General features: G+C 38.3%; 1 protein-coding gene across 1 annotated transcript in view; it reads left to right on the top strand.

Annotated features, from left to right (window-relative positions):
* cars2 (cysteinyl-tRNA synthetase 2, mitochondrial) overlaps positions 1-18485 on the top strand; it is a 22236-nt gene extending 3751 nt beyond the window's left edge. The window contains exons 7-15 of the mRNA XM_057331101.1: positions 653-782; positions 1119-1252; positions 1411-1478; positions 1575-1641; positions 6142-6280; positions 6413-6536; positions 6693-6788; positions 15756-15980; positions 16241-18485. Of these exons, the coding sequence (XP_057187084.1) occupies positions 653-782; positions 1119-1252; positions 1411-1478; positions 1575-1641; positions 6142-6280; positions 6413-6536; positions 6693-6788; positions 15756-15980; positions 16241-16303 (1046 nt within the window). The 3' untranslated portion in view covers positions 16304-18485. The remainder of the gene's footprint in view (positions 1-652; positions 783-1118; positions 1253-1410; positions 1479-1574; positions 1642-6141; positions 6281-6412; positions 6537-6692; positions 6789-15755; positions 15981-16240) is intronic.
* Positions 18486-20025: the final 1540 nt, after the last annotated feature.

The following is a 20025-nucleotide window of genomic DNA, read 5'->3' as shown; positions in this document are numbered from 1 at the left end:
GACATCCGACGGGTTTTCTCAGATCGCATCACATATGTCTAGTCAGTAACAATGACATGTGAAAACACGCACGTCCCTTCGCGAGCATATCACGCTCTAATGAAGGGAAACGGGGAGTTACAAATTGCTCTCATTGTAATCCGTCAAAATAGCTGACGGACGGACGGCCTTCAGATTTTTCCGTCACTGGTAAACATTTTTTGTCAATGACAGAGAATTTTCGGTTAACACGACCTCTGGTACACACACGTACAGGAAAATCTGGACCACGGCCAATCAGAGGGGGGTCCGCCCTTCACTATCTCTGATTGGTTTAGACCACGATATGGGCCTAATGTGTGTCTGTTGTTGAATCACAGGGAGACTTTCAGAGTCGCGGAGACTTTTTTTCTCCCTCGAACGGCCGGTGCGACCTCAGATTTTTCTTAGTCGCACCATTGAGAAATCAAGTCGCATGTGCGACCAAATTGGTCGCACTCTAGAGCCCTGACTGCATGTAATATGCATCATAATTGAATCACAAAACACTTTCCTCAAGGATTTTATTGTTTCTTTCTGTTATTTTAAATGCATACGATTAACATGTCTATTTTTTTTAAATATTTGATAAAAATGTAATGAACTTACTGAATTACAGTATCTTTTATTTAAGGGATGCAGGATAAAAATGAAACAAGGGACTTTGCCTTGTGGAAAGCATCCAAACCTCATGAACCTTACTGGGAGTCACCTTGGGGTAAAGGAAGACCTGGGTGGCACATTGAATGTTCTACAATTGCTAGGTATTTACTCTGTCCTACCAAGATCTCTTTATACCCCTCAGTCAATATTTGCTTTGCTTTTTCTGTTGTGTCTTATTGAATTTTGTCAATTGTACATTTACTGTGTAAGCATTGGTTTGTAAGGAAACCCATTGTCACATAATGCAAGTTCACTGCATTTACAAGTGTAGTCAGTAGCACATTTTTCTTTTTTAGACATACAGTACAGTTTTTAGACATAGGGTGATCCTCTAGGCATAGAGGAATTTTATAGACCTTTTTACAATGCAACAGAAATATGCATGTCAAGCTATATCACAATTACTCACACAGACTGTTTTCTTATCTCATCTGTAGTTCAGTATTTGGGAGGCAGTTGGACATCCACTCGGGAGGGATCGACCTCGCCTTTCCTCATCATGAGAATGAGATTGCTCAGTCAGAGGCGTATCATCAGTGTGAACAGTGGGGAAACTACTTCCTGCACTCAGGTAATCACCTCAGTCTTCAGCCTTAGATATTATTGGAAGCTTATTTGTTTTATGATGAATAGAATTAATGAGAGCGTTATTATTACATGTATTATTACATTTTTTAATGGTTAATGATACCTTAAAAGAAATATATATAAAAAAACGTTGTTTTCAAGGGCACCTTCACTTGAAAGGAAGTGCCGAGAAGATGTCAAAATCCTTGAAGAATTATATAACTATAAAGGTAACATAAACATAAAAGATGTAGTTAAAACTGAAAAGTATTTTATTATGTAACATATTTTAACCCTGCTGCAACTCTTTTCATTACATTTTGTAGGATTTTCTGGCCTCTTATACTGCCAATGAGTTTAGGCTTTTTTGCCTTCTGACCAAATACAGATCAGGTATGTGCACTATGTAATGTCATTATTACATTTCTTATGTTGTGCATTATACTATGGAAGGTGAATCCTGCCAAATTTAAATAAATAAATTGTCAGTTGAAATAGAAAAATCAAATTGTCAAATTGAAAAAGAAAATGCAATTGGTGATTTGACATTTCCTTTTCACTAAAATCTTGAGGCAAGACTGCCAATATGAAAATGAAAAGGCAAATGTGAAAAAGAAATTGCTAAAACATTTTTACAAAGCTTTTTATTAATGCTCACGCAATAATACTGACACAATTCAAATTAAAATGTAAAGTTTGATTTTCATTTTCTTTTCTCTTTTATTTCATTTTCATTTTCAAAGTCATGTAAATTACATGTTAATCAGTGGGTGTGGATGAGCGTCTGCATTATTGGGAACACCCACAAAAACATCATATCTGTTTATTTGAATGAATGTGTGTATACCTTGCAGGGCTCTAGACTAACTTTTTGCACTGGTTGCACTGGTGCGCCTAACTTTTTTCTTTTTTCTCTTTTTTCTTAATTTTCGACCGCATCGCATTTAACACTTAACGCGTTTTACCAGTTCACTTTTTTTTAAATCGCTGTCCATATAGGCAAAATGACTTGTAAATGATTAACTAACAATCTGGTCAACATAAAGTTCTTTATTTGAAGCACAATTCTACAAGAAAGGTAACTTACTGAAGAAGTGTTGGTGCTTAAAGTGCTTCACTGAACTGAAATTTAAACTTAAAACATCTCAAGATAAATGGACATAACCTGGGAGGTTGATGGCTCCGTGTCAGAGCATTGCTTATGATTTTCGGACCGATCAGGCCTTAACTTAACATTATTCACGAAAAAGTTGTCAATCGTTCTTTTCATCTTCTCTCATCATCCGCGCTACATCCACTCTGTTTAACTGACGGGCCTATAGGCTCCTCACCTCTCTGTCTGACTGCAGCACAAGCATTTTCACACGTACACACCAGAGGTTGCGCTAGACTTTTTTATTGTCTGTCATTTTGACTGACAGGCTCGTAAAAAATCCGCCATAATCTATTATTACCCGTCTCTATAGTGCAAGGTGGCTTTACGTGGTAATTAGTATGTTCGTGACATCATCACGCTGTACTTGCTTCTCGGAACTTGTATTTTAATACAACTGAATGCCCAATAAAGCCGTTGTTGTTTATATTCATCTATATATTTAATGTTTTAATGTTTATGTTCATATGTGATTCGATCTGGGAAAACCCAACACATGGTGCAAATTTATATATTACAGTTTTTGATACCAAGCCCTTTCCAAATCAGTTTTTATTTTGCTCATTGTATGTATGTAACAAAAGTTATGGCTGAGGTCGGCTGAAGCGCTAGGATTTTAAGGAACGGAATTTGGAGAAAAACGGGTTTAAAGTTAAGTGATGAAAATAAAAGCACAACAGTCCAGTATCACAAGTAAAAGTCACTTTACAGTGGTAAAAGACTTAATAACAATTTAATAAAAGTCTATTTTTTAGGAAAAATCTCATTTTAGGAAGAGCATTACTGGAAACAGTGAATCACTGGCCACTGTCTGAGTCACAAATCTTATTTATACAAAACCAGATATCTGTTTATTTTTTCAGATCATGACATTTTGATTTGATGTGCTCTAACAGTTAAATATGTACATTCTTAATGCCAGTAGTCTATAAAAATAGACTTATTTGAAGTCTATAAAAATACTGTACAAAACCGTTTGAATAAAACGAAAGTAAGAAAAATGGTGCAGGGCACACTTAAAGAACGAGAGCTCTGCCGTTATCACTACACGAGGAAACTAGCAAACAGTACGGTCAACAACTAATAAGCAGTGAAGCAAGTTTTACCTTGTTTATCATGTGCATAGTGTGTGGACTTTTGATCATCCCTTGTATGTTTTGCGATCGCGGTCCGGCTCGCATGAGCAGAGATAACTCCCGGTGCTGCAGACGGGGAGCTCCGCCATCTCACGAAAACATTGTATGAAAAAAACTTTGCATGCCGTAGTTTACGCAGGACTGGCGGGAAATGTGCATTGATACTCCTTCATTCTTCGTGTTATGTAGTTTACTTTGATAGGTGAACTGTCTTTCCCACATCTCAGCGCGACATCCGACGGGTTTTCTCAGATCGCATCACATATGTCTAGTCAGTAACAATGACATGTGAAAACACGCACGTCCCTTCGCGAGCATATCACGCTCTAATGAAGGGAAACGGGGAGTTACAAATTGCTCTCATTGTAATCCGTCAAAATAGCTGACGGACGGACGGCCTTCAGATTTTTCCGTCACTGGTAAACATTTTTTGTCAATGACAGAGAATTTTCGGTTAACACGACCTCTGGTACACACACGTACAGGAAAATCTGGACCACGGCCAATCAGAGGGGGGTCCGCCCTTCACTATCTCTGATTGGTTTAGACCACGATATGGGCCTAATGTGTGTCTGTTGTTGAATCACAGGGAGACTTTCAGAGTCGCGGAGACTTTTTTTCTCCCTCGAACGGCNTTACACAAGACTGGCGGGAAATGTGCATTGATACACCTTCATTCTGCATGTTATGTGGTTTACTTTGATAGGTGTCCCAGCGTGACATCCGACAGGTTTTCCCAGATCGCATCACATATGTCTAGTCAGTAACAATGACAGGTGAAACCACGCATGTCCCTTCGCGAGCATATCACGCTCTAATGAAGGGAAACGGGGAGTTACAAATTGCCCTCATTGTAATCCGTCAAAATGACGGACGGACGGCCTTCAGATTTTTTTGTCACTGGTAAACATTTTTTGTCAATGAGAGAGAATTTTCGGTTAACGCAACCTCTGGTACACACACGTACAGGAAAATCTGGACCACGGCCAATCAGAGGGGGGTCCGCCCTTCACTCTCTCTGATTGGTTTAGACAACGAACGTTGTTGAATCACAGGGAGACTTTCAGAGTCGCAGAGACTTTTTTTCTCCCTCGAACGGCTGGTCGCACCGGTGCGACCTCAGATTTTTCTTAGTCGCACCATTGAGAAATAAGGTCGCACTCTAGAGCCCTGCCTTGTTACGCGCTTAGTTGCAGTGTGGTGTTCTGCATCTCTGATAAGTTAACAGACGTCTGAACAGACGAACAAACTAAAGCTTTGGAGAGCCCTGCATCTATAGCGTGCCCTGAACCATGCTGGAGCTCGATTGTCCCCATTCCCCCGCTGGCCGCTCACACTGTACATTACCAAAGCGATCAGCACAATGGAATCCATTGTAATGTTCGGTTTGAGGTTTATTAGGTGTGTTTAACTTCATGCGCGCACTGCGCAGAAGAATCCACTTATGATATCATAGTCAAACGCGAGCGATATGAGAGTAAACGGATCAGTATGCTTTTTTGCGGTTAGTTTTGCGCGCAGTGAAATATGCCTGCACTTAATAGTGCTGTGCGTATTAGATGTTTTTTGCTATGACAGCTGAACTCCAGAGAGGAATTTAAACAGGCGCATAATTTAAAACATGCATTCATAACATAGTGCAGCGCTTCGTAGATTTAATTTATCATAATGAAGTACTCAGGACTGATTTAAAAGCATACTGAGCCGTTTACTCTCATATCGCTCTCGTATGACTATATCATAAGTGGATTGGTTTGCGCACCGTGCACGTGAAGTTAAACACACCTAATCAACCTCAAACCGAACATTACGATGGATTCTATTGTGCTGAGAAAGATCGCTTTGTTTATGTTTTCTTAAAAGCAGTCACATAATGATGAAAGCGTGCTCGGGTGCGGATGGTAATGTACAGTGTGAGCGGCCAGCGGGGGAGTGGGGACAATCGCGCTCTGGCATGGTTCGGGGCATAGATGCAGGGTTCTCCAATGCTTTAGTTTTTCGTCTGTTCAGACGTCTGTTAACTTATCAGAGATGCAGAACACCACACTGCAACTTTTCGGTATTGCACCAGACACAGTCAGTCATAATCATTACAAAGAGTTCATTCGAAAAAACGGATATTACGTTTTTTGTGGGCGTTCCCAGTAATGCAGACGCTCATCCACACCCACTGATTAACATGTAATTTGCATGACTGAAAATGAAAAAGAAAATTTGAATTGTGTCAGTATTATTGCGTGAGCATTAATGAAAAGCTTTGTAAAAATGTTTTTGCAATTTCTTTTTCACATTTGTCTTTTCATTTTCATATTGGCTTGCCTCGAGATTTTAGTGAAAAGGAAATGTCAAATCACCAATTGCATTTTCTTTTTCATTTTGACAGGGACAACGCATTGTCAGTGTAAAAATGAAAATAAAACAATTTTATTTTTAATTTGGGCACATATTGTGCGCGAGGTTATGCATAATGAAATCGTTGATCTGGTTTTCACATTCATAGCTTTATTTATTTAAATTTGGCAGGATTTACTTGCCATATTATACAACACCATTGCGTTTAAAAAGCAAAATAAGTTATTCTGAAGTTTGATTATGCTTCCCCAGGAATTGAATACAGTGATGCTAGCATGAATGAAGCCCGATCCACCCTGTCTACCATCTCTGCCTTCAGCCACAGTGCACAATCCTACATGAAGGGCTACTTGCAGTGCCAGTCTGTAGAGGAGGGTACTCTCTGGGAGAGGTAAAGACAACTTACTGTATCCACAGGGTCTGGTATATAATGTGAGGGCTGAGTAAAGTGAATATTGGAACTGGTTATTTCTAAAACTGTATTGAAGTAAAAACTAAACTGTTGCTTTGTTCTTTGCTCAAGGTTGTCCGCTACACAGGCCAGTGTTCGACACGCTCTTGCTGATGACTTTGACACCCCAAAAGCTTTGGATGCTGTTATGAGCCTTATTCACCATGGTAACTGTCAGCTTCAGCCTGTCACTAAGGTAACATGATAGGGTAGGTCACTGAGACCTCACATTCTTTAGATTGTGTAAAACGAAATATCAGAAATGTTTATATTTATTATTCAGTCACTTCATTAGAATTAAAAACTAGTTTAACTTTAGACAGCAGACAAAATTTGCCATCTGTGTTTAAAGGCTGATGGTCCTAGGAGTCCTGCTGTATTCGGGGCCATGTTGTCATATGTCAGGGAAATCATGGATGTTTTTGGAGTCGATTTGCTGAACAGAACGGTGAGAGATCAAACATAAAAGCTGACCCTTGTCATACTTTCCCTTACTATAACATTTACATGGAATGTACAGAGAGATGAGCAAAGACAGGATTTTCTGTAACAGTGCACAGGAGGGACATGCTTGTGATTTTTTTTAATTCCATGTTGTCGACTTTACTTTTTTGTATTTTGTGGCACAACATTGGCACTGGTGTATTTTAAAGGGGTCATATGGAGCGAATGCCTGCTTTTATGTGTCTTTGGTGTGTTATAAGTTGCCCATGCATGTATTAGACACGTAAAATTGCAAAAATTAAAGTGTCGGAAAAAAAGATGCATTCTCACACCTGCCTGAAACGCCTCGTGTAATCACACCCCCACAATTCTACGTCAGTTCGTGGTATGATTTGACTAAGACCACCCAAATTTATACGCAAGTAAGGTGGGCATACCTGTCAGTACAATTGCTTTGACCATATTTGAAACATCAGGTTCCAGAGGCGTTACATTTACGTCACACGCTTGCAGTATTTGACCAATCACTACGCACTGGTTAACTGGCCAATCATAGCACACCTCGCTTTTCAGAGCGATAAGCTTAGAAAAAAATCTGCACGTTCAGAGAGGCGGGGCAAAGAGGAGATACAAATGTGCACGGTATGTGGAAATACAGCGTTTTTGAACCTTAAATCGTGTGTACACATTGCATTACATCTAAACCTAAAATAATATTTGTTTTAGCCGTGTCATATGACCCCTTTATGATATGTCAGTGCAAGCTGAAGTTTTCAGTTTAGCCAGCTCTTTATCAAAGTCTAGGACTAGTATTAAACCCTATATGGGAAACCACCCAATGAGGTAAACAAATTGTTAAATCGAAAAAACACTGGATGGCCTAGGGCAGGGGTTCCCAAACTATTCAGCCTGCAACCCCCAAAATAACAGTGCCAGTGACTTGAGACCCCCGCTATCATCGGAGGTGGTTAAAGTATACAAANATGCACGGTATGTGGAAAATACAGCATTTTTTAACCTTAAATCATGTATACACATTGCACTACATCTAAAACAAACGATAATATTAGTTTTAGCCCTGTCATATGACCCCTTTAAATTTAGAATATTCTTATTTGTCGAAATGAAATATTGATTAATATCGACCAAAGACAACGCAGAGAGGCCAGTGGAGTAGGGCAGAGAAGCGCCGCAGTCAGAGAGCCCATCGTCCTCAGGTACGAAAAGAGGCACATCCATCAGCACTCAGTTTGATGAAATTCGACCATCTGTAGTAATAGTTCATAGTTTATGTATAACAACAAATAAAGTAATGACTAAATAACTATAAAATAATATTATGTTAAACTGTGCTCTTTTGTAGGGATGCACCGATACCATTTTTTTAAGACCGAGTACGAGTACCGATATTTTTTTTCTGGTGATCGCCGATACCATACCTATAACCGATGCCTGTATAATGTACAATAATGTTAATAAACCAGTACCTTACTGGTACATTTTGTTTTTTTCTTTTGTTTTTAGGTCTACTTAAATTTAAGCACTATTTTTTAATCAAGTTCTATTTTTTATAAGTAGCACAATTTTACTAGCACATTTACTTCAGTTTACTAAAGTAAACAATATACTCTGTGGTCAAATTATAAAAAATTTAGTCAACCGGACTTTTATTTTGAGGGGACGCCGCAAAGAGTGTTTGTTTAAAGGAACAATACGGCATTTTTAGGAGGATCTAGTGACAGAAATACAATATAATATACAAAACTATTTCTTCAGAGGTGTATAAAGACCTTACGTAATGAACCATTAAGTTTGTAATACCTTAGAATAAGCCATTTATATCTACATACAGAGCGGGCCTACATACATTGAATTCGCCGACATGTTTTGTACAGCAGCCCTAAACGGACAAACAACTCTACAACGCGCGTTTTCTCTTCCTCTCCACTGCGGTGGTGAAAGGGATCGAGGCAGGACGATCCGTGATCCGTACGGATCGTGCTCTCCGGTGCGGAACGCATGTGACCTGCGGATTAACTGAAAGTTTATTCATCATTGAGTAAAAGAATAAAATGCGCTCTTCCTCGCTCTCCAGTTTCAGCTCCAACGCGCTCTCGCTCTCTCTCTCCAGTATCTGGACGAGTACAATATTAAAGCGGTTCCAGATAAAAAATGACGCTCAAAACTTCTCCGTCACACAGCTAATATTACAACAACAACATATCTTGGTATGTTAGTAGGTTACTCACATACTGATCCGAATCAAAGCAACCTCATCAGGGATGATTTTAAAGAGCAGGTTTCAAGGTTTTTGTAAGTGTCCTAATGTTGTATTAGAGTCCCCAACAACATTTTCAAATGAATCAAAGGTAAAAAAAACGGTGCTATTTTCTTAAAATAAGCATTTAGTATCTATCCATTTCTCAAAGATCCCTAAACGATTCCTCCGAAGCTGTTCAAATGTTCCGCTTCTCTAAGCTCCTCCATACCGCGAGTCCAGTGTGCTCCGACTGGCCAACTGGCCCAATCAGTTGTGATTGGTCTTTCTTCATACACTGCGTGTCAGAAACGAAACGCCCATTACCACAGTTCTTATCTCAGGAAGGTTTTTGTAAACAAAGACGCTGTGTGTAAAAATGGCATCAGTATTACCATATCACAAGTTTTTATCTTCATAAACTTATCTTCATAAACCATTCAGACTATTGTTTTTATCTTCATAAACTTATCTTCATAAACCATTCAGACTATTGTTTTCTGTTGATCTTTTTTCGTCATAGCTGTGGGAGAACAACAACGGCTCTATCCAAAAGTTGATCATTACTTTGATTATACAGAGAGGAGTAACTGAGCAAGTTAGCGAGAGCTTCCAAACATAATGCACACACCTTTACATAATAAAATGATATAGTGCTGCAGTCCGTTTTTAAAATAATGACAAGCAAACCGTTTTGTTTGAAGGGGATCGTGACCACAGCTAAACTTGGCACACTTGACAAAACCATAATGTGAGACACGTTAGCAAAGTGATACCGTGACTAAACGATAAAGGGATACAGTTTGTACAATACTACGACATGTAGAACGACAACAGTCTACAATAACCGCCACATTATTAGGTAAGAGTTGTATTATTAAAACTGTAACACTGTTAACTTATACGTTGTTTACCTGGAAACCTACAGCTGTACTAAATATACAACACGGATTAGCACAATTACTTTAACGTATATTGTAAGCACTCAATTTAACATGTACACATAACGTATTTATCATACTTACAGCTTGTGGTTCTGAGACGCTTGTTAGTCCAAATAAAGTTGGTATTGACTTATCTTTAAGGGTCTAGAGGCTGGCAAATCCCGCGTTGAACTCGCCAAAATTTGAGAAGCAGTTGTCGGTAAAATGACGAGCACATTACACAAGGTTGGAATTGTACTGCAGTGGTATCGTGGGAAAAAAATGTAACCACTGATCCTTCACATCGTCATCCTTTGGCAGCGAAGTACATTTGCGTTCACAGCACAAAACACAGCGTCCCCTCGACATGTTGTATACGCAACACTACCTGAAGTGCTAGTGGGCATGTCAGAGTGTTCCTGTTTCGCGGGAAGGCGGGGATTGTGCTGATGCATTACACTGTGACATATCGATGTTACACTCAAAAGATTCGAAAGCCTAACAATTTGTTTGGGCGGTTCGGAGTCGACTCCTTACTTTGGAAGCCAATATCTTAATTTATCATGGACGTTTTGAAATAACAACTTTGCAGATCGTCAAAATTGAAGGAAAGCTACGTTACACACTGAAATGCCGGTAATTTTATGAGATTCATGAAACCTGCTCTTTAAGACGATCTTTCTCTCCAATGTCTCTCCTCTGCTGGAAAGCATCTCCATAGATATCTGTGAGTACATATCTGCTAACGTGTCTCTGCTGTAAAGTCTTTATAATATTAGCGCAGGTCCTAGCTCCTGCCTGATTTTTATCCTTTTTTTAAACTTAAAATCCGCAAACCTTTTATTTTATGTAATAGATAAGACATAGCTCTTTCTACAGTCTTTCTAATGCCCGCAAAATCTCTTCCCTGCATCAACATGAGAACGACATCTTTTTGTACTGTGGTGGCCACCGTCGTGTTTGGACTGAGCGATTCGTGGCAAATCTATAATACAACGCTAGTGGCCGCTGTTAATTAAGAACTGCGCCTTTAAGTTAACCAGACTTTTATTTTGACGGATCGCCGCAAATGGTGTTTGTTTATGTGTTCGTGTCCTCTTGCAGTGAAACGCTGGCACTGAAAACTCCACAAGCACAATGCGTTCAGTACACACAACCGCACCACTCTTTCACACACAGTAACGCAAAACAAGCAGAATACATATTTAAACAGTATCTGAATATTTCTGTTACGTTAGTTGTTAGCTGTTCAGCGCTAATTTCTTGTTATGCCTGGATTCCGTCCGAGTTTTCCGCATTGCGGAAATCATAGGGCTCTATGTATGTCACGTGAGGTATCGGTGTGTCATTACGAGTACGAGTACATGAGCTTGGTATCGGGCCGATACCGATACTGGTATCGGTGCATGCCTACATGTTGTCATTATGTGTGTTTGGGTAGAATAGGTGCATGTGTGCATTTGCACACAACAAAGTTTAGCTGTGGTCACGATCCCCTTCAAACAAAACGGTTTGCTTGTCATTATTTTAAAAACGGACTGCAGCACTATATCATTTTATTATGTAAAGGTGTGTGCATTATGTTTGGAAGCTCTCGCTAACTTGCTCAGTTACTCCTCTCTGTATAATCAAAGTAATGATCAACTTTTGGATAGAGCCGTTGTTGTTCTCCCACAGCTATGACGAAAAAAGATCAACAGAAAACAATAGTCTGAATGGTTTATGAAGATAAGTTTATGAAGATAAAAACAATAGTCTGAATGGTTTATGAAGATAAGTTTATGAAGATAAAAACTTGTGATATGGTAATACTGATGCCATTTTTACACACAGCGTCTTTGTTTACAAAAACCTTCCTGAGATAAGAACTGTGGTAATGGGCGTTTCGTTTCTGACACGCAGTGTATGAAGAAAGACCAATCACAACTGATTGGGCCAGTTGGCCAGTCGGAGCACACTGGACTCGCGGTATGGAGGAGCTTAGAGAAGCGGAACATTTGAACAGCTTCGGAGGAATCGTTTAGGGATCTTTGAGAAATGGATAGATACTAAATGCTTATTTTAAGAAAATAGCACCGTTTTTTTTACCTTTGATTCATTTGAAAATGTTGTTGGGGACTCTAATACAACATTAGGACACTTACAAAAACCTTGAAACCTGCTCTTTAAAATCATCCCTGATGAGGTTGCTTTGATTCGGATCAGTATGTGAGTAACCTACTAACATACCAAGATATGTTGTTGTTGTAATATTAGCTGTGTGACGGAGAAGTTTTGAGCGTCATTTTTTATCTGGAACCGCTTTAATATTGTACTCGTCCAGATACTGGAGAGAGAGAGCGAGAGCGCGTTGGAGCTGAAACTGGAGAGCGAGGAAGAGCGCATTTTATTCTTTTACTCAATGATGAATAAACTTTCAGTTAATCCGCAGGTCACATGCGTTCCGCACCGGAGAGCACGATCCGTACGGATCACGGATCGTCCCGCCACGATCCCTTTCACCACCGCAGTGGAGAGGAAGAGAAAACGCGCGTTGTAGAGTTGTTTGTCCGTTTAGGGCTGCTGTACAAAACATGACGGCGAATTCAATGTATGTAGGCCCGCTCTGTATGTAGATATAAATGGCTTATTCTAAGGTATTACAAACTTAATGGTTCATTACGTAAGGTCTTTATACACCTCTGAAGAAATAGTTTTGTATATTATATTGCATTTCTGTCAATAGATCCTCCTAAAAATGCCGTATTGTTCCTTTAAACAAACACTCTTTGCGGCGTCCCCTCAAAATAAAAGTCCGGTTGACTAAATTTTTTATAATTTGACCACAGAGTATATTGTTTACTTTAGTAAACTGAAGTAAATGTGCTAGTAAAATTGTGCTACTTATAAAAAATAGAACTTGATTAAAAAATAGTGCTTAAATTTAAGTAGACCTAAAAACAAAAGAAAAAAACAAAATGTACCAGTAAGGTACTGGTTTATTAACATTATTGTACATTATACAGGCATCGGTTATAGGTATGGTATCGGCGAACACCAGAAAAAAAATATCGGTACTCGTACTCGGTCTTAAAAAAATGGTATCGGTGCATCCCTACAAAAGAGCACAGTATAACATAATATTATTTTATAGTTATTTAGTCATTACTTTATTTGTTGTTATACATAAACTATGAACTATTACTACAGATGGTCGAATTTCATCAAACTGAGTGCTGATGGATGTGCCTCTTTTCGTACCTGAGGACGATGGGCTCTCTGACTGCGGCGCTTCTCTGCCCTACTCCACTGGCCTCTCTGCGTTGTCTTTGGTCGATATTAATCAATATTTCATTTCAACAAATAAGAATATTCTAAATTTAAAGGGGTCATATGACAGGGCTAAAACTAATATTATCGTTTGTTTTAGATGTAGTGCAATGTGTATACATGATTTAAGGTTAAAAAAAGCTGTATTTTCCACATACCGTGCATGTTTGTATCTCCTCTTTGCCCCGCCTCTCTGAAACGCACAGATTTTTAACAAAGCTCATCGCTCTGAAAAGCGAGGTGTGCTATGATTGGCCAGTTAACCAGTGTGTAGTGATTGGTCGAATACTGCAAGCGTTTCACGGAAATGTAACGCCTCTTATCATATTCGGAACATCATGTTCCCACGCAATTGTACTGACAGGTGATAAAATGTCATCGGTACTTCCTTACATCAATTCGAGCCCGAATCTGATACGGAAAATGAAGATGATCAAGCCGATACATCAACTTTGCCAGCGCAACTTGAGCAGGATGTAAAGGATTGGTAAGGTTTTATTAAAAAAAATGATGTTAAATAGTTAAAAACTATAGCTAACTGTTTTACCTTTTATATACGACGATATAAAGACTATAAACAAACAATCATATACATCATACAGAGTTTGTGTGAGATAGAAACAAGCTCGCATTACAGCAGGGAATGGTATAAATAACGCGAGCGCTTTGGCCCTTCTTGATCAACCAGTGTTACGCCACGTCTCGTCACGACTCAACAAAGACAATAANAGGGAATGGTATAAATAACGCGAGCGCTTTGGCCCTTCTTGATCAACCAGTGTTACACCACGTCTCGTCGCGACTCAACAAAGACAATAAACCCAAAATAAATACTAAATATAAAAAGACATAAACACGACATTTGTTGCCTCTAGTGGGAACATTATTACTGATTATTAGGATTTATGTTGTCTTTTTTCACGTTGCGCGCTTGTCTGCATTTGCAGATCACAAACACACGACAAACTCAACTCTCGTTAGTCCGTAACAAAGTCTTTTACAATAAAAATATACTTACAGGTTGCCAATCTGAAGTGCCAGCGAAGTTTTAATGGTTGGAATGGCCCCTCTTTTTAACCAAAGCTTTCGTGCACTGCCGGCCTTGATCTCTCCCAGGTTCATGAAGCAATCATCTGTGAAATGCGCTGCACAAACTTGAACATTCGGATTGTACTTTTCTGGAACAGTGTTGTAAATAAAATGTAACCATTCGTTTTTAGTTGTCTCATCTTTTGGCATGGCAAACAAAGAGTCTTTCTTTTCGCAACGAAACACACAGCGTCTCCGCGACATGGCTGCGGCGGTGACGATACAATGAGATTTACAAGTACGCCCACCACCTCACTTGCGTTTAGATTTGGGCGGTCTTAAGTCAAATCATGTTACGAAGTGACGTACATTCGTCGGGGTGTGGTTACACGAGGTGTTTCAGGCAGGTCTGGGTTCGCATTCGCTTTTAGATAGAATGCATCTTTTGTTCCGACACTTCAATTTTAGCAATTTTACGTGTCTAATACATGCATGGGCAACTTATAACACACCAAAGACACAGAAAAACACGTATTTACGCCATATGACCCCTTTAAAGCCTGAAATATAATCTGCGTGCACATGGGACTGTTTAACATGGTGCTGTAAATGGATGTGCTGCACCTAACCTTGCTAATGTCGTTAATGTGACGTAATCACCTCAGGGGTCATGATCGAGGGGGAGGAAATTCCTAAGGCTGATGCCTTTTTATTTGCATGGTTTTATTTTTAACTTAACTAATATTTTTATATTTTGTTACACTTATTGATTACATACGCTATTTTTAATAATAAAACAATATTTCCCCCCCGCGACCCCTACTTTGGGGACCCCTGGCCTAGGGACAATGTGAGCAGAAATTTAAGGTTTACATTACAGGAATTTGTACAAGAGTCTATTGTCATTCAAACATTGATGTGAACTGCGGAGATTAGTGTTGACACCATATCAAATTACAAAGCTAAATTAGACATATTATTGAAGAAAGAAGTGGAGAATAAATGGAGAATGAGAATGTTTTTTTAGGGGTAATATAAGTACAAAATAAAAGTTGAATGACAAAAAAACAATGATTACCCAATTAAACCTGTACTCTACATCCTTCCAAAAATTCATAAAGCAGCACAAAGTCTACTTACAGACCAACTGATTCTGGTATTGGTTTATTAACAGAAAATATTTCTAAGTTTATCGATTATCAATTGCAGCCTTATGCAAAAAAAATTCTTTAAGTAAAACAACTGTTTTATGGCTTAATACAATTCATACAAATTGAAGAAAATTATTGGTTGGTTACATTAGAGTGATCTTGTCTTTACATACATCTAATCCCCATAAGGAGTGCCTGAAAGCAATTGCATATTTCATATTAAGTCTGAGAATTTTGATTAACATATTTTCTTTTTACATATCATTGAAACACATTCAATCCTTTCATCATGTTTCCCTTAGGAAGTCCATGACTCTTCGGTCATTTTGAATAATTTAGTGGAGGAGCTGGTGCATTTTCGGAGTGAAGTTCGGAAGTTTGCTCTGTCTGTTGAAGACCAAGCACTTCATGATGCCCAGTCTGACACTGCAACTCAGAGGAGACGACCTCGGCCGGATAGAGTTCCCCTACTTAAGGCCTGTGATGTTCTACGGAATAATCTAGCACCTCTTGGAGTGCACATTAAGGTATGTTTCATTTGAACAAGTGCAGTAGAGATTTTCAACATAAATTAAAAGTTGATTTACTTAAAAGTTGATTTAAAAAAAGTTCTTTAAATATGTTTCCAAAAGTAACTAAATGTTACTCTGAGACTGATAAATTATAATTTAAATATGTACACTCATATGCTTATTCTTTCAAACGTATAATGGCATCCAAAACAGTCTCCCGTTTAAGAAATGCACAGACATCTGACAAATTGTTTTTCTCTTATTATTAATTTTAGGATAGAGGCACAAACTCCACGTGGGAAATCACAAGAACATGTGGAGGAGACACAAAAGTGTAAACCACTTGCTTAAAATGGACCAAACACTGATTGTTAGAACTTGGACACATGCTTTTAGTAGCACTGTAAATACTATACACTTATTCAAATTCAGTACGTATTGTCACAGTATGGGATTTCGGACGATTTGTAGACATAAAATATTATATAATGTTATAGGTGGTACTACGCTTGTTGAAAAATGCTTGAAAAATGCTGTTTTAAGACCTTTGGCCCAAAATACCAATCAAATTCAGCTGTTTTTTTGTGTGTAACTTTGGACCTTAAATTGGGATTTTTTTGCATTCTGTCATTGGTCTTGTGTCTGGTCATTTGTGTCTGGTCATTGATCATTTGACCGTTGCTCAGCTCCCGTGGCATCATGGGATAGATAAGTGTCCATCCAATCCACACTCACGAATCTCGGCGGAAGTAGTAGACCATCTGGGTATTTCTTGCCTACTGTTTATTGCATACTGAGGTTTCGGACCTACTATTCATGACTCGTACTCATTTTCGCCTACTACTGTATATAGTATGGAAGTAGGCGATTTCGGACGCAGCCCCGGTGTCCTGCAGAGTTTAGCTCCAACCCTAATTAAACACGCCTGAAGCAGCTAATCAAGATCTTATAGGGACAGCAGAAACTTGCAAGCAGGTGTGTTGAGGTTGGTTGGAGCTAAACTCCGCAGGACACTAACCCTCCAGGAAAAAGTTTGGGGACCCCTGGATTAGACAGTTATAGATAGTGGATTCTTGTATAATCTATACAGTTAATTCTAGATTTGTATATCTCCACCGTACGAATTCACTGTTTTCAGGAAATGGAAAAGAACTGTACACTTTAAATTGTTGGAAAACACTTTTTAATACTTTTTATTGGTTAGATATTTGCAAAACCCGTGACAAACATAAAGGGTGACTAATAATAATTTATGGCAAAAAATTAAAATCACGAAATATGGAGATATGAGGTTTCAGAAGGACAGCAGCGATATCTTATTATTTATGTATAATAACATATTATTTTAAATGTATAATTCAATATTCGTCTTGAGCAAATAAAACTGCTTGTTTTAATAGAAAACAGACATAGCTATTTCTTATTCCTGCATACATTACCACAGACAACAATGCGTGACAATTTGAGATTTTGTGTTTTTACAATTGAATGATATTAAGGTTTTTAATGAAGTGAAATGAACATAAGAAATGTTTTGCATTAAAATGAATAATTGTAAATGTATAAATTAAATGTTTTTACTATATTGTTAAGATAATGTTATATTTATTTATAAACGCCACCAAAAGTAGACATGAGTGGTGGATACGATCAAATCTCACATCAGGTGCGTGAAGGTCCATGTTTAACCTATTTGACGTCCCATCTGAAAACAATAAGAAATTAAAAGACAGCACATTTTTGTTTACTTTAACCGGAATTTCTGCGTTAGTTCTTATTTTCCCCATATAAAAAAGAACTGGGTCTCTGAAGTGATCAGTGACTTTGTTCCAAATTGTATGTTCCAACTTTATTTTATTTCCCTTTTCAAACTGTCAAACAACACAAGATTAATTTGGAACGTTAAGGCCCGGTTTCACAGACACATCTTAACTTAAAGTCACCATGAGACGGAATTTGCGATTGACTTCTTTTCAGTATCATGACATACTGTATATCCAAGTGAAACGGCTTCTGAAATTTGAAAAAAAAAAGTAGGGCAGGGCTTTATTTTGCCCTTCCCTTTGTGATTGGTTTGTTGTAAGTTGGGCCTGGAGGGGAGGGCTAAAAATGCCTGGCCATTGGACAGTCAGTATAGTACTACCTCTTTTTTGTTGCTTACGTCATGTGGTGAAGAGTTGTTGTTGAGAGGTGTGAGGAGTTTAACATTTTTGATTAAAGATTACAAGTGCAAATTTTGAAAAAAAAAATGGTGTGCACGTATAAATGATTTATAATATTCACTGCAACTCTGTGTAAAACACTTAGAATTTTCCTGTTTGATTTCATGTTGACTTTAAGCCAGGACTATGCCTTAGTTAAATTAAGATACTGGGCCTAAGATACATAGTTTTAACTCTGCTTTAAAATAAAACATTTTTTGGGGGCAAAAATTACATTTACAAGACAAGAATAACCAAATGACCTTTTGTACTGATCTTGCAATATACTTTTTAAACATGAAAACAAAATAATAAACTTATAAATGGCTAAGGACTAATGCTGTTTAAATTGTCTTAAATTATAGTGCATTCTATTTTAAGGATGACTCTATTCATCTACCACGTCTATCAACGTATGCTCATTTGTACGATGGAAATGGTGGCGTAAAAATGAAGACCAATCTGAGGACCCTGAAAACCAATCCCAAATTATATCACCCTTCAAGCGAATGTAACGCACGCAGTTTCTGCCAATCTCATATTAATCTTGAGTACCTATAGAGTTGTATTGCATACTTCATATCTTCGAAGAGTATTTAGTTTTATCACATTTATAAAAGACAGATACAGTTGTACAATAATTTCCAAAAACAGGTGACCTCCAGAAGGAGTGCAGGGGGGCGGAACTATAGCACATGCACACAATACATCATTGCATTATCCCTGCATCACTGTTGATTCACTAAAAGTTTATGTTGCTTATAATGCATGTTCGCACCTATTGCCAACGATGGAATTGCCTGAACTGGAGCTGGGATGGTCAGTCAGTATGCAGGCTCTCGCAGGAGGATGGCACGGGATGTTCAGATGGAGCTAGCATAATCTCTAGTTAGGGATGGGCATATGACGTTCATCTGGGCCTGGCGTAATCTCTCCCTAGGCGGGGGAGGAAGACAGAAAGAGACTAATTAGCATATTTTGCATATTATGCATTAAGTGAATGCTTGGCTGAAAAGATGTGTCTTTAATCTAGATTTAAATTGTGAGAGTGTGTCTGACCCTCGAATAGTATCGGGGAGGCTATTCCAGAGTTTAGGTGCTATGTATGAGAAAGCTCTATCCCCTTTGGTGGATTTAGTTATTCTAGGTGTTATCAAAAGTACAGAGTTTTTAGATCTTAGAGGGCGTGATGGGTTATAGTGTGATAGAAGTTCAGTTATGTACGTAGGGGCTAAACCGTTTAAGGCTTTATAAGTAATTAAATTAACTTTAAAGTCACTATGATACTTAATGGGTAGCCAGTGAAGGGGTGATAAAATTGGGGTTATGTGATCATACTTTCTGGACCTGGTTAGAACTCTGGCAGCTGCATCCTGAACTAACTGTAGTTTGTTTATTGATGATGCAGGACAACCATTAAGTAGTGCATTACAATAGTCAAGTCTTGAGGTCACAAATGCATGAATAAGATTTTCTGCATCAGCAATGTAATTTGGCAACATTTCTAAGGTGGAAGAAGACATTTTTTGTGACATTTGAGATGTGATTTCCAAATGACAGGTTACTGTCTAATATAACACCTAGGTCTTTAACTATATTTGTTGGAGTACAGTGCAGTGCAGCCTTCAATTTGCAGGTTATAATCCGAAATATTCTGTTTACGTGTCTTTGGTCCAATAAGTAATATTTCTGTTTTATTGGAATTTAAAAGAAAGAAATACTAGTCATCCAATGTTTCATATCTTGGATGCACTCTGCCAATTTGGATAGCTGGAAGGAATCATCTGGTCTTGATGAGATGTATAGCTGAGTATCATCTGCATAACAGTGGAAACTAATTCCATGTTTTCTAATAATGT

The sequence above is a fragment of the Triplophysa rosa genome, linkage group LG4 (genome assembly GCF_024868665.1).
Source record: "Triplophysa rosa linkage group LG4, Trosa_1v2, whole genome shotgun sequence".
Classification (NCBI taxonomy): Eukaryota; Metazoa; Chordata; class Actinopteri; order Cypriniformes; family Nemacheilidae; genus Triplophysa; species Triplophysa rosa.
This window is presented reverse-complemented; position numbering and strand designations above follow the sequence as displayed.